The 17,552-nt window shown below is 40.3% G+C and overlaps 1 protein-coding gene across 18 annotated transcripts in view; it reads left to right on the top strand.

Annotated features, from left to right (window-relative positions):
* ZC3H11A (zinc finger CCCH-type containing 11A) overlaps nucleotides 1–11,702 on the top strand; it is a 35,103-nt gene extending 23,401 nt beyond the window's left edge. For 17 of the 18 annotated variants that reach the window (XM_047751778.1, XM_047751787.1, XM_047751779.1 and 14 more), the window contains 7 exons: nucleotides 828–896; nucleotides 5,083–5,586; nucleotides 5,914–5,993; nucleotides 7,563–7,893; nucleotides 8,667–8,833; nucleotides 9,226–9,293; nucleotides 9,687–11,702. In XM_047751778.1, coding sequence (XP_047607734.1) covers nucleotides 828–896; nucleotides 5,083–5,586; nucleotides 5,914–5,993; nucleotides 7,563–7,893; nucleotides 8,667–8,833; nucleotides 9,226–9,293; nucleotides 9,687–9,945 — 1,478 coding nt within the window. In that variant the 3' untranslated portion in view covers nucleotides 9,946–11,702. The remainder of the gene's footprint in view (nucleotides 1–827; nucleotides 897–5,082; nucleotides 5,587–5,913; nucleotides 5,994–7,562; nucleotides 7,894–8,666; nucleotides 8,834–9,225; nucleotides 9,294–9,686) is intronic. The other variant, XM_047751793.1, reaches the window with a different exon arrangement.
* The last annotated feature ends 5,850 nt before the right edge of the window (nucleotides 11,703–17,552 follow it).

The following is a 17,552-nucleotide window of genomic DNA, read 5'->3' on the forward strand; positions in this document are numbered from 1 at the left end:
AAGATTTGCATTTTGGAACCATCACCCCACCTAAAATATGGAGGGAACAAGTGTACTATGCAAAAATGAGTTAAATCAAGGAAAGAAGAGTTAGTGGCATAGATTTAGTGTTCTAGAAGTCGATATGAAGAGAGGTAGACTAATTTGAGAGATATTTGGGAGTTAGAATGACTTTGTAATTGAACTTTTATTTATAGAAAGAAGAAAAGGGGTGATTTTTTTTTTCCTTGCACGACTTGCAGTGGTATTAATTACCACTGTTATTTTCCTTTTTGTTTTTAGTTTTAACTTCTTTTGAAGATAAGAAATTTCTTTCTACCTTTCTTCTAGCCTAAGAGGCTTAGATGAGTAGACATTCTCTTTTGGGTTTTTTTTTTTATATTCTCAGAACAAACAGAAGTTACTTTTTTTCTTTGCAACTAAATTTTCTTTCTCTTTGCCTATCAATCATATTGAAGACTCTCATAACTAAAGAGCATATTTCAAATGGATTTAGGGGGAAAAAAACACTTTGATGCCAATAAGATTTTAGAATGTTGGACAATAACAAATTATTTCCCTAAATTCAGTAGTTTTTGCTTTTCAGATGTAAAGAGGAGAATTTTTTTTTTAAGCTTTCCAGAGTGCACTAGAGAATCCATGATTCTCATAGACCTATCTGTATTGTGAAGAAAAATTATAAGACCTGAAGAGATTTGAAAAAAGCTTCTGCATTGGAAAACAAGCATAAGCCTAATTTGTGAGCTTTGAAAAAGATTTTTGACCTATAAAAAGCCTCTGTTCAACTTTTGGTTTTTGAAATCTTTTTTTTTTTTCCTTTTAAACAGTTCAAGTTTCCAAGTCTCTGAAGGAGAGATTAGGTGTGTCAGCTGGTCCAGACAGTGAGGGGGCGACAGGTAGGAAACCCTAATGCTGGTTGCTGATGGCATTTCTTGGGGAAAGAATCTGTTTTTTCCGATTTACCTTTTGTGTTAGGTTGGGGCCTGTGTTTTTTCTTTTTTGTGGGTTGGTTTGTTTTTTAAGTAATTGATTTCCTGCTGGTATGAATTCTTTTTGTAGTTAAAAATGGCACAATGAGTGGTTTTGGTTGATTGGTTGGTTGGTTGCACCCACAACGTGTGGAAGTTCCTGGGCCAGGATCAAACTCAAGCCACAGCAGCGACCTGAACCGTAGCAGTGACAGAGCTGTATCTTTAACCTGCTGTGCCACAAGAGAACTACGTAAATGAATTGTTTATCGTAGCATTAGTAACAGGAAATCAGAAATGACCTAAATATCCAACAAAAAGGAATAAAATTAACATAGTATGTACTAAATTCCCGTCATGAAAAGTCATGCTCTGAACAATGATGGTATGGGAAACTTCTCCCATTGTATTGAATGAAGAAAAGTTATAAAGGAACAGACATTCCTTTTGACTTAGGGCAACATAGGATTTTTTTTTTTCTTTTTTCTTTTTATGGCCGCACCTGCAGCATATGGAAGTTTCTGGGCTCTAGGGGTCCCATTGGAGCTGCAGCTGCTGGTCTGTGCATAGCCAGGCCAGATTCAAGTTCCATCTGCGACCTACACTGCAGCTTGTGGCAATGCTGGGTCCTTAACTTACTGAATGAGGCCAGGGGTTGAACCTACATCATCATGGATACTAGTCAGGTTCCACAACTGAAACTGGAACTCCATAGCCTGTGCTTTTTTTTTTTTTTTTTTTTAAGGGCTACTCCCATGGCACGTGGAGGTTCCCATGCTAGGGATCAAATCAGAGCTGTGGCTATGTGGAGCCCCAGCAATGCCAGTTCCAAGTTGCGTCTGCAGCCTACACCACAGCTCATGGCAACGCAGGATCCTTAACCCACTAAGCAAGGCCAGGGATCAAACTCGAAACCTCATGGTTCCTAGTTGGATTCATTAACCACTGCGCAACGATGGGAACTCCAATGCTTTTTTTTTTTTTTTTTTAAGATGGTTTTATTGGGAGTTCCCATCATGGTGCAGTGGAAACAAATCCGACTAGGAACCATGAGGTTGCGGGTGCAATCCCTGACCTTGCTCAGTGGGTTAAGGATCTGGTGTTGCCATGAGCTGTGGTATAGGTCGCAGGTACGGCTTGCATCTGGTGTTGCTGTGGCTCTGGTGTAGGCCAGAGACTACAGCTCTGACTATACCCCTAGCCTGGGAACCTGCACGTGCCTCGGGTGTGACCCTAAAAAGACAAAAAGACAAAAAAAATAACAATAATAAAATATAGTTTTATTTACTGTATTTATTTATTTATTTATTTGTCTTTTTGCCATTTCTTGGGCCGCTCCCGTGGCATATGGAGGTTCCCAGGCTAGGGGTCTAATCGGAGCTGCAGCTGCCAGCCTATACCAGAGCCACAACAACGCGGGATCCGAGCTGCATCTGCAACCTACACCACAGCTCACGGCAACGCCAGATCGTTAACCCACTGAGCAAGGGCAGGGATCAAACCCGCAACCTCGTGATTCCTAGTCGGATTCGTTAACCACTGCGCCACGACAGGAACTCCAGTTTTATTTACTTTAATATTTATTTCTTTTTTTGGCCGCAGCATGCAGGAGTTCCTAAGCCAGGGATCAAACCTGCACCACAACAGCAATGTGTGCTGTAGCAGTGACAGTGCCAGATCCTTAATCAACTGAGCCACAAGGAAAGTCCTCATTTTTCCTTTTGTACAGCCTAATTTCAGGCATCTCTGGAGTTTCTAATTTGAGTCTTTTATTTATGTATTTACTTACTTTGGCCACACCTGTGGCATGTGGAAGTTCCTGGGCCAGGGATCAAATCCAAACCATAGCTGTGACCTGCTCCATAGCTGCGGCAGTGCTGGATCCTTAACCTACTGAGCCACCAAGGAACTCCCATTATTTTGTCTTCTTCATTGCTTCTCTTCATTTTGATGTTGCTTTTTCATAGCTGTAAGTACCTGGCGTAAGTTTCTTCTGTGATTCTAAAGGTCTTTTTCCCAAGTAGTCCTCTCTCCTGGCTGAGAGACCTGTCTGCCTAAATAGAGAGAGTGCACTAAAAGGCAGCTTGTGTTGGTTGCAGGCTGGAAGACTGAGGGCTCATGTGACTGCTATAGTAGGAAAGACCTTATTTATTGTATTTACTCTTAAGAGTGTAACCAGCTTCATTTTGTAGCTTTGCTTTTTTACTTCTCTTCCTCACCACTCATTTTTCTACTTGGCATTTGTGAAAGCCTGAAATTTTCATGCTCTAATTCTCTCCAGCCGAGCATACTCATATAATGTGCTCCTTTCCCTGGAAGATTCTCCTCTTTGTAGGGATCATTTTTCAAGAGAAGGTCATGACTGGCCCAAGTGTTCTTCCCACTGTTGATTTTTATACTTGCTTGGCAGTTTTTCTTTGTTTTGAGAAGAACAGATCTCACTCCTATAGTTACACCTATTCTTTTTCTATGTTTTTATAATTCCAGACATCGGCTTTCTATCTCAGAAATATATCAAGATTTATATTCTGCCAGTGGCATCTTTGTTTTCCATTGCTGTTGTGGATTTATTCTACTTTTAATGTCTTCTCTATTGTTTTGATAACATTTTGTAGTATAGGGAAACAGGGACCCTGTCACCATTCACATACTTTCCTTAAGGCGGTAATTTTGAGGTCAGACTGCCATCTTGAAATGAAAGAATTTTATTTTAAAAACCTAAGAAAATCAGTAAGTAAGTACTTCCTGTGTAACAGGTACTCTACTAAAATAACTAAATATAGTCACTGTTCTGGTGGCGAATCTATCTAGTGTGATTGAAAATGCAGGCAGTTACAGTACTGTGTAATCAGTGCTGTGATCAAAGAAAAAGACTAGACTGGAGAGTGTCAGCTTCTAAACTGAACTCATTTTCAACTAATTAGGTAGGAGAAATGAGCCTGGTAGGAACCTGTAGAAGGGACAGCATATTCAAAGATTCAGAAGGGGCAACAGAATGTGATGTGGTTAAGGTTGTAAAAGGATATTTTTCTTTTGTTTTTGATAGTTATTAAAAAGTTATGTAGTGATTAAATATGTTTATGTATAATCTCCAAGTATTATTTTTCTCACATCACTTCATCATTTCTTTCTTTGGGCCCTTCAGTAACAAGGATAGGCAAGTCTGTCAAGTGTGGAATTTGCTGTAGTTTAAACAAATACAGAATGATTAATGTATCATTAAATATTACTCTTCAGTGGCATGCCCATCTCTGGGCCTTTCCCACTTTTCTTCTGTCTTGTCACCTGATAGCTCCTTTTCATCCTTCAAATATCACTTAAATGTTACTTAATCTGAAAAGCTTCCCTTAACCAATTCTAGACAAAGATTGATGTTCTCACTGTATGCTCCTATATGAATAACATGGGTTTGAACTGTGTAGATCCACTCACACATGGATTTTTTTCAGTAAGTACATACTATAGTACTACGCAGTCCATGATTGGTTGAATCTGCAGATGCAGTACCATGGATATGGAGCCCAGCTTGTAAAGTTATATATGCAGATTTTCAACTGCATGGGGAGGTTGGTGTCTCATCTCACACACACACACCTGCAGGCACGCACGCACACAAATTGTTCAGAAGTCAGCTGTGATTGCTTTATCAAAGGTGTTATCATTACTATACTTTGTTGTTGCTTAATTGGTTTCTCTGTGTTAGACTGCAGACTACTTGTGGGTAGAGTTTGCATTTTGCTTACTGCTATATTTCTAGCATAGTGTCTAGCACATGTTTATATCTATGAGCAAATAGAAGAATTAATTTATTACTCTTACTGGTTAAGATTTATGATGACAAGCTTCTCCAGCTGGTAAATGGCTTTCAGGTTCCTCAAGAAGTAGCTTCTGAATAAATAGCCAAATCAGTAATTTTTGCATCCTAAGATTAGGTTTTCCCATGAGGTCCACTATCTAAGATTGAGGTTGAAACTAATGTACTATTGATCATTTTAATTGTCTGCCCAAATGATACCACTCTTATGGACTGTCTTGATCCAAGAATAGAGAGGGCGTAGATCATTAAGAGATGAACTCCAAGTACAGTCATTTGTTTTTCCCCCCTTAAAAACAGAGAGAGTTACTAAAGTTGGTGAGATCCGTGTGAAGACGTTAGAAGAAATTCTTCTTGAGAGAGCCAGTCAAAAACGTGGAGAATTGCAAACTAAACTCAAGACAGAAGGACCTTCAAAAGTTGACGATTCTACTTCAGGAACAAGAACCTCTTCCACTATCCGAATCAAAACATTCTCTGAGGTCCTGGCTGAAAAGAAACACCGACAGCAGGAAGCAGAGAGACAAAAAAGCAAAAAGGATGTAACGTGCATCAAGCTAAAGACTGATAATGACACTAAAAAAACAGTGGTTTTGCCACCTGTAGTAGCCAGCAGAGGACAATCAGAGGAACCTGCAGGTAGAGCAAAGTCTATGCAGGAGGTGCATATCAAGACCCTGGAGGAAATTAAAATGGAGAAGGCACTGAGGGTGCAGCAGAGCTCTGAGAGCAGCACCAGCTCCCAGCCTCAGCCTGAGGCCACCCCAGGGGCAAGACGGTTTCTCCGGATCACTAAAAAAACAGGTAACAAAAGAACTTGATCTCAGTACCACTTGAAGGACTGTATTCCACAGGGCAATTCATAGGAATTCTCTGAGAAATTATCTTTACTCACGTAACTTTGAAAACCACTAGATTAAAAGAAGTTAAGCTGCCCTCCTTACAGCAGCACTATATAGATCTTTGATGTTTTAAGGCACGTTTTGAATTTGTATGAGGACTGTAAAACACTTTATCTGCAATTTTATTTGTCCCTCATTACTTTTATTAAGAAAATTTTATCTTCATCTGTCATGAAGTTTCAGCGTGAATGAAATTACTTCCCTAATGATATGTTTAATGTGAATCTAGGTATACAAGAAGAGAAGAAACTTCAAGAAGAAAATGAAGTTGCTTCTCAGAGTGGTGTGACAAGAACAGAGGCTAAAGAAGTGAGTTTCTTTAGAATCATTTTAAAGTTAGTCTTGCCTGTGGCAAGCAAAAGCTAGATAAATAGTAAATATGCTTTTTAGTTTTAGTTTATAAGTTTCTATTTATCATGTCACTAATATAGCAGGTAAACAGTCTCTTACTATGCTTACAATTTTCTCTTAGAGTGTTAATGTATGTCAGTGTTTTCTGCCCTTTTGCAGTTGTTCTTAATTGGTCATTAATTTTTTTTTCTTTTTTGGCCACCCCATGGCATGTGGACTTCCCGGGATCAGATCCAAGCTGCAGTGTGACCTATGCAGTAATACTGGATCTTTAATGCACTGTGCCAGGCTGGGGATGGAACCTGTGTCCTGGGACTGCAGAGATGCCACCGATCCCATTGCACCCAGCAGGAATTCCTGCCACTAATATTTTTTAAACTAAGTTTTTTTCTGCCTTTGAGAGTAATGCCACTCATTGTTTAAAAGTTGGGAATTTCTTTTTTTCTTTTTTTTTTGTCTTTTTTTTTGTCTTTTTTTAGGGCTGCACCTGAGGCATATGGAGGTTCCCAGGCTAGGGGTCGAATTGGAACTGTAGCTGCTGGCCTACACCACAGCCACAACAACGTCGAATCTGAGCTGCATCTGCAACCTACACCACAGCTCATGGTAATGCCGGATCCTTAACCCACTGAGCAAGGCCAGGGATCAAACCTGTGTCCTCATGGATACTCGTCAGATTCATTTCCACTGAGCCATGATGGGAACTCTGGGAATTTCCATTCCTTAAGAAGAATGAGGAATTCCCATCATGGCTCAGTGGTTAATGAACCTGACCAGTAACCATGAGGTTTCGGGTTCGATCCCTGGCCTCACTGTAAGGATCCAGCGTTGCCTTTAGCTGTGATGTAGTTGGCAGACGCGGCTTCCGCATTGCTGGGGCTGTGGTATGGGCCAGAAGCTACAGCTCCCATTCGACCCCTAGCCTGGGAACCTCCATATGCTGTGGGTGCAGCCCTAGAAAGACAAAAGACAAAAAAAAAAAAAAAGGGAACCCTATAATTCCACCACCTAAATGTAACTACCATTAGTAGTTGTTCATGCATTTCTTTCAAGTCTTTTTATATGTGTATATGAACTTGTTCATTGTTTAGCTCATGTTTTGAACATAATTGAGAACTCCACAATGTGCCATTTTTCAGCCTTTAACTTTACAACATTAATTAAATTCTTAAAGACGGTTGCTTTTACTGGGCACATAATGTTCTGGACATTTTTTTTGTTTTGTTTTGTTTTACGCAATTAAGATAATGCACACCTTGCACATAAATCTTCGTGCAAACGTCTGATTAGGAAGTATTTGTATTAGACTTAGAATTTGGGTTTTTGTTGTTCTATGCACCTTTAATGTTTTCATCTTAAGCTTGGTGTTTTCTATTTAATTCAAGTAAAAAGCAAAAGCTCTTGTGTTCTAGATCATGTGAAACTCTGTTCAACTTAGCTGTTAGCCTGGTAACTTATAAAAAATTATTATCATACAGGTTTTGAAAGGTACGAGATTTCAATTTTGTCGCTTAAATTTATCCATAGGCTTCAGATGAGACCACAGGAGTTGGCATCACTAAAATTCAAGTCAAGAGGTGTGAGACAGGGAGAGAAAAGCATGTGCAGAAACTGCCAGACCGAAGCACCTTACAGAAGGAAAAATCAGTTTTAACACCCCTTCGGGGAGATTTAGACTCTGGCAACACCCAATTAGCAGAGAAACCAGTGCTCGCTACTGTGCCAGGCACCACACGGCACCTGACTAAGCGGCTTCCCACAAAGTCATCTCAGAAGGCAGAGGTAGAAACCTCAGGGATTGGGGACTCAGTGTTGAATGTGAAATATGCAGCACAGGCCTTGGATAAAAGGGGTAAAGGTGAGTGTTTTCTAGTGCATCTTGCTAGAATTTCAAAATTAACAAGTTTCAGTGACTGGCAGTAATTGGGTTGAATATCATTTGCCTTGTAATACTGGTCATGCTGGTAGATAATAATATTTCTGATAATTCTATTTTTAAAAATGGACTGGATGAATTCGTTTCTCAGAATTGAAATTGGGAGTTCCCTCCATGGCTCAGTGGTTAGCGAATCCGACCAGGAACCATGAGGTTGCCATGAGGTTGCGGGTTTGATCCCTGGCTTTGCTCAGTGGGTTAAGGATCCAGCATTGCCGTGAGCTGTGGTGTAGATCGCAGATGTGGCTCAGATTTGGTTTTGCTGTGGCTCTGGCGTAGGCTGGTGGCTGCAGCTCCGATTAGACCCCTAGCCTGGGAATCTCCATATGCCACGGGTGCAGCCCTGGAAATAGACCCCCCAAAAAAAGAAAATTTAAAATTGCTGTTTATAATGCTTTGTCTAACATTTTCCATGGTGCATTTTCCTCTGGTTTTGAAGAACACCAGGGAAGCAAAGTAGCAAATTTGAGAGCCACTGAAAGGATTTGAGTGTGTGTCTATGTGTATGTATGTGTACTTAGCCACATGTAGTATAAATTGCTGGTGGATCATTTTCAGTCTGGTTTTCTTGTTTGGTTTTTTAATTATTTGTGGTTATTTCTATTGATGTGAGGGAATTTCGATATCTGAGTAATATTCTCCATGTAAAAAAGGATTATTCTAGCCATTCATCAGATATTTTCTGTCCCTTGTAGCTAAACCTAAAGTGAATGTGAAACCATCTGTAGTTAAAGTTGTCTCATCACCCAAATTGGCCCCCAAACGCAAGGCAGCAGAGGTCCACCCTGCTGTCATTGCAGCTGTGAAGCCACTCAGTTCCAGCACTGTCCTGCAGGAAAGCCCAGCCAAAAAAGCAGCAGTGGTAAGAAGTTGATCCACTTCAGTGGTGCTTTAGTCTATGTAGTAGGAAAACAGGGAAAATTCTCTTGTTAGCTCATTATTATGTGTAATATTTTTTTGTCGTTTTCTAAGCATTTTACTTGCTTAGATTGTTACTGTGTATTTACAAGCTTAGACATTTGTAGAGTTGGAAGGATGAGATTTTCTTTTTTTAAAGGCTAATTAAGGCTATATTTTGCTTATTTTAAAAATATTTTGCTTATTTATATACTCAACCTTTGAATTGTTTATTCTTAGATTCCAAGGCTTAAAGAATGATAGCCAGGATTCTGAGAAGGCAGCAAAAGAAAATGAATATGCTCAAATTAAAAAGTCTGACTCTTCCACTGAGTTATCTTACTCTTTCTTTTGTAGGCTGTTGTCCCACTTCTCTCTGAGGACAAATCAGTCCCTGTGCCTGAGACAGAAAAACCTAGAGACAGGTAATACCTTGAAATTCTTATACCAAACTCAGGCCACCATTATTGATGTTCTCTAGGGAATAGCAGTGCTAAACAATTTGAAACATTTACAGTTTAGCCCCATCTAAATAAATCTGCTAAACTTCAAATTAATTCCAAGAAAACGTATTTGGGGTTGCTGTTCTCTTCTTATGCTGTTGTTTATATTTCGCTTGTATTAAAGTTTTTAAACATTTGTCTGAATTATCTTTTAAAGGATGAAAGTGCGTTGTCCCAGAACAGTAAAACAATTCTTTATGTGTGTCCTTAGAAACAACTCTTGGTTAAAATTCTGTGTACCTGAGACTAGGTGGTCCAGCCAGTCATTGGCAAGGGGCAGTTATCTAATAATCTTTTGGGTTTTTTCCTTTACAGTTTTGTGCTGCCTCCAACTCACTCCTCTTCAGATCTCTCCCCACCAGAAGCATCTGGCCCATCCTCATCCCAGATGACCACAAAAACTCGCCGACTCAGCTCTACTTCAACAGGAAAGCCCCCACTCTCTATGGAGGATGATTTTGAGAAACTAATATGGGAGATTTCAGGAGGCAAACTAGAAGCTGAGATTGACCTGGATCCTGGGAAGGATGAAGATGACCTTCTGCTTGAGCTATCAGAAATGATTGATAGCTGAGGGTGGTAGTAGAACATTTAAAGCAAACAGAAAAACAAAACAAAAAAACTCGCCAAAAAACTGTTTCAAAAATAGTTTCATCTCTTGTAACATTTATCCAAAATGATCATTTCCTTAGTCTAGAATTTGCCCCAAATCAGAAGTATACCTCTGAATTATCCATGTGTGTCCTGGATTCCTTGGGGTCAGATTTTTTAAAGTCCCTTGATAATCATTTTGTCCATTTGATGCCATTGTTTAGCATCTTTGAGAAAGAAGTTCTGTCTTACCCTCTCTCCACAGAAAGACTGAGTGGGAGACCCAAGCAAAAGGGTACAAGAGAACTTAGTGACTCCTTGAGGTGTTTGTCAGTTTTGGCTTTTTTCCCTTTTGTTGTATTATTTCTTTTATGTATTGTCTTAATGAACCTGTTGTTACCTGAGTTTGAAAAGGATGAAGACAGCTGCTACCATTAAGGACCAAATTTCATGCTACCACTGAACAACAACAACAACAAAATCCACTCAGTCTGTGTTAAATTGTATGTCTTTTTAAAGGTATTTGGAGATTCCACTAAGCTTTTAGAGACAGCTGAGCAGCTCAGGAAACCTGTAATCTGGACATAACTTTTTGGACCTGATTTTCATGCTTCTGCTGCTCTGCAAGCCTCTGAAGAGCAATAGCTAATTTATTATTACTGTAACTTTTTAAGGCTTTAAAGTGCCTCAGGGGTCCTCTGAAACTAATTTTCTATTTCTGGGATTCCCTGGATTCTTAATAAGAGATGGTGACATAATGATTATAGGAATTTTTTTTTTTTTAGGAAGAAAGTTGTCCCTTCTTCAGTACTTGCCTCTTACTAGCATTGAATTGTCACAGGGATAAAAATTGGTTAATTTTTTATTTCTAACTCCCAGCAGGCTCCTCTTGCCCAGTATTTATTTGGTTCCCTTTAACTACCAGAGGGGAGGGGGGAATGAACTCATTCAAGCTGCCATTATTTATCTATGGACTGCAGCAGTACACTGAATTGTACTGCAGCAGGGATTATTGAGATTCTCTGGGGGTGTATTGTATACCTTCCAGCTTTCTTTATTTCCTAATTGAATTTTCTTTTCTTGATGTTGGTCTCCTTCATATCACCTCAAGGTTTAGATTTGTGAAGGAACAAGTTTGATGGGGATAATAGTCTTGAAAGGAGATAATATTGTATATAATCAAAAGGAAGAGGAAAGAAGGACTTGTCGATTTTGGTATTTTGCTGTTAGGTGGCCAGTTTTATTTCTCATGGGGAAATCTGACCCACCTGTCATGTTGGCTCCTAAGGAACTGCTGTTGTAAGCGGCTCATCAAGAGTTGAACTTCATGTAGCCTTGTTGGGAATATGGAAAAGGAAGAAAGCCACAGGACTGCCCATTCAGTCTTGGGAGGATCTGGATGATTCTACACAAGCAAAATTGACTTGAAATTTATGTATAGACACTTCTCTATCAATCCATCTGAATGTTGTCTAATAGCCCTTCTCCAAAGCAGGGTGGAATGTTTTGGTTTCACCGCAGATTTTCTACTCATTTCATTTTTGGAATCAGCTTGTAGATTCCTGGTCCCTTTTGTATATAACCTTTATTCTTTTGCTTTTTTAAAAATAATTTTGTTTCATATTTAAAGTCCTGTATTAGTCAATGATTCATGTTCAGCATTATTTGAACCATTTGCCATTACAGAAAGAGAAATGCTTATTTGTGTTTTAAATAAAAACCGATATAGCAAAGTCTTGATGTTGTGAGTTAAAGAGTTGTATGTCACTTCAGCCTCAGTAGAGGCCCAAGTAGAATATTGTTGGCCTTTTGTGTAGCCGATCCAATTTCACAGATACTATATGGCGTTAGAGACTATATAGAGGGACATATTGCCATAACCCACAAGTATGCTGTTTTAGCTGCATATGCTTTAGGTAAAAATAAATATATATGAAATTTTTTTTTTCTAACACTGGTACTTAGCCATTATCACTATAACTCAAGTTGGCTATTACTGTAACTCATTACTTTTTTCTGTCTTTTTAAGGCCACACCCACAGCATATGGAGGTTCCCAGGCTAGGGGTCCAGTTGGAGCTGCGGGTTGCCAGCCTGCACCACGGCCACAGCAATGCAGGATCTGAGCCGCATCTGCAACCTACACCACGGCTCACGGCAGTATCGGATCCTTAACCCACTGAGCGAGGCCAGGGATCGAACCAGTATCCTCATGGATGCTAGGTTCGTTAACCGCTGAGCCACGACGGGAACTCCTCATTCCTTATTACTTTTTTCTAAAACAGAAGTTTCAGAAGTGATCTTAAATGGCTCGAACAGTTTAGAATTTTCAAGCATGAAAGCTTTTAAAACTTAAATCAGCAAAGTCCTTTTTTTTTTCAGTAGTGTGCCAATTTTTGGTTATGCGAATACATGTAAGTTTGTTAGCTACCAAAGAACATAGATTTTTCCAAATAGTCTGAAAGTCCCCAATAAATTGAATCAATTTTTCACAAAAAGCAAAACATTATGCATTGTTTTGAATGATTATGTTTTTCAGTTTTAACAGGAAGAGGGCACAAATGTTGCAGATCTTGGCCATAGCTAGAAATTTCAAGATAATTTGCAACTACATTTTTTTCAAAATAAATGATCCTTTAAAATTCTGACATTAACCTCAAACTCCAGTGGATTCTCTCTCATGTGGCCAGAACATATTTTCATCTCAGCTGATCTTTGAAACCACCATAGATATAACATTGCTGTTTGATAATTGACAGATTCAGAAATAAAGCTTGTTCTCTGTCAAAGTTCTGTGATCCTTTTCTAAAATCATGGTTTCTGGAGTCCCGTCGTGGCGCAGTGGTTAACGAATCCCGACTAGGAACCATGAGGTTGCGGGTTCGGTCCCTGCCCTTGCTCAGTGGGTTAAGGATCTGGCGTTGCCGTGAGCTGTGGTGTAGGTTGCAGACGCGGCTCGGATCCAGCGTTGCTGTGGCTCTGGCGTAGGCCAGTGGCTACAGCTCTGATTTGACCTCTAGCCTGGGAACCTCCATATGCCACGGGAGCTGCCCAAAGAAATAGCAAAAAGACAAAAAAAAAATCATGGTTTCATTTTGCCAGAATATTTCTGCAATTCTTTAAAATTTGCTTTGAATTTCTTAGTTGAACAACAGGAATTAGGCGGTCTCCAGTTGCTGCGTAACATTATTTTAAACCAGCTAACGTGGAATATTTACTAGGTGCCCCTTAATTCATACACCCATTTTTAACTAAATCCTACACTGCATTGGGAGATTACTGCTTTTTATCTCCACTGCAGTGTCAAAATAAGTGGGTTCAGATATAACAAAGTGTATTTTTCTGTGCACTTCTGAACAGATTTGTTGAACCTTTCAAGAGCTCTTTTTTCTTAAATCTGAGCTTTGAAAGCTGCTCATTAAATCTGGACGTTTACACAACCTACACAACTCTCTGCATTAATAATTTATTTTCCAAACTCTGCTTCTGCAATTTGAATTTTCAAAATGATGTTAAGGGCATGAACACAAAATACTTGACCATTTTCTTAACATTGTACAATAAAATGGACAGAACATAAGCAATGGCCCTAAATAAGCAGCACTCCAGAATTTATAAAAGTCACAAAATTTACTGAGTGTGCCTAAATTACTTAGGTTTGTTTGGATTTAACTGTGAAGATGTTGCAGAGTCCAAGTCTATGGTGATGAGCAAAAAGCAGTGGATTAAAATTTGGTATTGCCTGTTTCTGGGCTTTTTGGTCTTTAGGTTCTGTGACTGGTTTGTCTTCAGATAGGAGTAAAGCAACAGCTTGTTACCTAAGATTCAGATGAGAATGCAGAGGAGGAAAGATGCTCAAATAAAAGACTAAAAAAAGACTATTGTTTGTTGAATAGATAACATTGAAGAGAGAATTGGAAAGGAGGAAGAGAAGAAACTTTAAGGGAAAGGAGAAGCAAAATGGAAGGAGCCCTTTCCTGGTAGGTATATGTGGTTAATAAGGTCACTTACATGGGTTGAGACGTCAAGGAGAGTAGTCAAGAAAGCTGTGGAGTTCCCATTGTGGCACAGTGGAAAGGAATCTAACTAGTTAGTATCCATGAGATTGCAGCTTTGATCCCTGCCCTCGATCAGTGGGTTAAGGATCAGGCATTGCCATGAGCTGTGGTGTAGGTTGCAGAGGCAGCTTGGATCTTGTGTTGCAGTGGCTGTGGTGTAGGCCTGCAGCTGTTACCTCTGATTGGACCCCTGGCCTGGGAACTTCCATATGCTGTGGGTGTGGCCCTAAAAAACAAAAAATAATAATAGTAATTTTAAGGGAAAAGTAACAGGAGTGAAGCAGTGCAAGTATTAATGGATGATGCTATCCATTGAGGGAACAGATGAGAAATCAATAAATTCAAGACTGGTCAGGGAAGATTTCCTTGAGGTATTTGATCTGGAATTTTGTGTAGCTTAGCAAAAGAGATGATTCAAGGAGTTCCTGCTCTGGCGCAGTGGCTTAATCCAACTACAGTGGCATGGGTTGCTGTGGAGACTAGGGTTCAATCCCTGGCCCAGTGCGGTGGGTTAAAAGAATCTGGGGTTTCCACAGCTGTGGCATAGGTCACAGCTGTGGCTCAGATTCAAACCTTAGCCTGGGAGCTTGCAAACAGCCAAAATGAGCAGGTAAGTTTTGTTCTTAGTGAGCTTTGACCATCAATCAGTTGTATCTGCCTCTTCCACCACTGACCCTTCATGCTCTACACTAGCAAAACTACTAGCGACATAATTTTATCATTAATCTCTCTTTAATTAATCCCTTTGCCTTTGTTAATGCTGTCTTCTACCTAGGTCTCTTTTCTCCTCTTTTCTTTGGCTAACTCCTACATGTTCTATGACTTCCAGGTTACCTCTCCTAATACCCTCTTCCCAAACTGGGGCTCAGTGCCTGTCTGCTAGACAAATACTCTTTGTTTACCCTCATTGTTATAAAGTTGTTTACCTGGGGAGTTCCCATCATGGCGCAGTGGAAACGAATCCGACTAGGAACCATGAAGTTGCGGGTTTGATCCCTGGCCTCACGCAGTGGGATAAGGATCCCACGTTGCCGTGAGCTGTGGTGTAGGTCACAGATTCGGCTCCAATCTGACATTGCTGTGGCTGTGGTGTAGGCCGGCAGCTGTAGCTCCGATTAGACTCCTAGCCTGGGAACCTCCATATGCCACGGCTCTAAAAAAGACAAAAAAAAAAAAGTTTAATCTTTCCTAGACTGCCCCTGTCTCTTCCTAACGCTATTCTCCCTCGCTCCACCCCTCGCCCCATTCTTTGGCATGCTGCTTCTTTCTTTTCTTTTTTGGCCCTCTTGTGATATATGGAGCTCCTAGGCCAGGGATCAGATCCAAGATGCAGTGATGCAATTGCCACAGTTACAGTGGGTCCTTAACCCACTGTGCCAGGTCAGGGATCAAACCTGTGTCCCAGCACTCCAGAGATGTTGCCAATCCTGTTGCACCACAGTGGGAACTCCTGGTGTGCTTCTAAATAATCACAGCCATCCAAAAAGTCATGAGGCTTCTGGTTGAGATGGAAGAAACTTAAAAGCTGAGAGGAAGGATGTTCTTCAATATTCAGAAGGCCTGGAGCCGACTCCCTTTTCTCAGTGTGTGTTTCTTTGAACCAGAGATTGCAGGTACCTTGGAAATATCATGAAAATCTCAAATTTTACAAGAACATTATGGTTAGTTGGAACAAGAAAAGGGAAAACAAGTGTGTCAGGACTTTCCACTATCTAATAAATTCATTGAATTGGTGATACATTCATTCACAAGTTTCAAAATTCAAAATGTATATAAGGGTATACAGTAAAAAAATCCTCCTTCATACTCCTGTCCCAGCTCTCCTCCAAAGCCAATCTTATCAGTTTCTCAGGTATTCTAGTGATATTTTAGGCATATATAAGCACAAATACACTTTTATATGCTATCAGGTGTAATACATATGATATCCTGCACCTTGCTTTTTTATTATATTTATTATCACAATTTTAAATTATGAATTAAAATTTTGTAACAAATCCTGTTTCACCTATACCCATACCAACAATCCATCCCCTATTCTGGCCCAGGACTGGAGCTAGGGTGAGGCAAGCAAAGTGCCTGGGCATAATTTAAGGAAGTCCTCACTCTTGGGGTTATAGTTGCATATTTGAGTGTGACTCGTTAGATTTTGCTCCTTAGACTTGCCCTGAGATCCAGCTCTGCTGGCTCCACTAAATTATTTTGAAGTAAATCTCAGGGATATCATAGCTTGATTTTTCTCTTACTGTATATTGGATATCATTTCATATCAAGACACAATGAACTTCTTCAACTTTTATTCTAGTTGCATAGTATTACACTATGTGAACATGCCATAATTGAGCTGGTTTCTGTTGATAGATATTTAGGTTGTTTTTACCATCTTGGTATTTTAAACAGTGCTGTAATGATTACCTTCATCTGTAGGATTAAATACCTAGAAGTGGAGTTTAATAATCCACATTACCAACCCTTTTTGATCTTTGCCAACCCAATGAGGGAAAACAATTTCTTATTGTAATTTAGTTTCCATTTCTCTTATAACAAGTGAAGTCGAACATGTTTTCATCTGTTTGAAGATCATTTACATTTCCTTTGCTATACTGATTGTTCACATCCATCCATTGCCAATTTTTACTTGGGTCTTTGTGTTAGATTAAAAGTGGCTGCAAAAATAAATAAATAAATAAATAAAAGTGGCTGCATGGGAGTTCCCCTCATGGCTCAGCGGAAACAAATCCTACTGGTATCCATGAGGACACAGGTTCGATCCCTGGCCTCACTCAGTGGGTTAAGGATCGAGCGTTACCAGGAACTGTGGTGTAGGTCACAGACAAGGCTCTGATCCAGCAGCTGTGGTGTACGCCGGCAGCTGTGGCTCTGATTCCACCCCTAGTCTGGGAATTTCCATATGCCGCGGGCGTGGCCCTAAAAAAGCAAAAAAAAAAAAAAAAAATGGGGGCCTACACGGCAGATTACCACAACGCGGGATCCTTAACCCACTGAGCAAGGCCAGGAATCAAACCTGCGTCCTCATGGATACTAGTCCGGTTTATTACAATGGGAACTCCCCATAGCATCTGGCTTTTGAATTCAGATCGTGGCTCAAAGTGTCAGATATGAGAGCTCTGAGTTTGGGCTTCTTGCTGCCCTACCCTGTCCACCATAACAGTGCCATCAAGCCTAATTTCCAGGGAAATAGGCCTTAGAAAAAGGCACTAAATTAACTCACTTCACAGACAAAGGTGCCAAACAGGACGTTTGGGCTCTTAAAGCAGAGTCAGAAAATGAAGACGCGGTGCCGCCACTTTATCAGCCGCCCCTCCCCGAAGCCGCCAACGCGCAACCGAAGCCGCTCTGCGCCTCCTCCCACCACACTCCAGGTGGCGCTGTTGGACCAACCCATGTTCCAAAACGCCATCGACTCAGTTTGGCCTCCCCCGGATGCTATAGAGCACAGAGATAAGTGGGAACCGCGTGGCTAGAGAGGTATTTGCCTGGAGCCTCCCAGGTCACCGCGCGAGCACCGAGCA

This window comes from Phacochoerus africanus, chromosome 11, assembly GCF_016906955.1.
Source record: "Phacochoerus africanus isolate WHEZ1 chromosome 11, ROS_Pafr_v1, whole genome shotgun sequence".
Taxonomy (NCBI): Eukaryota; Metazoa; Chordata; class Mammalia; order Artiodactyla; family Suidae; genus Phacochoerus; species Phacochoerus africanus.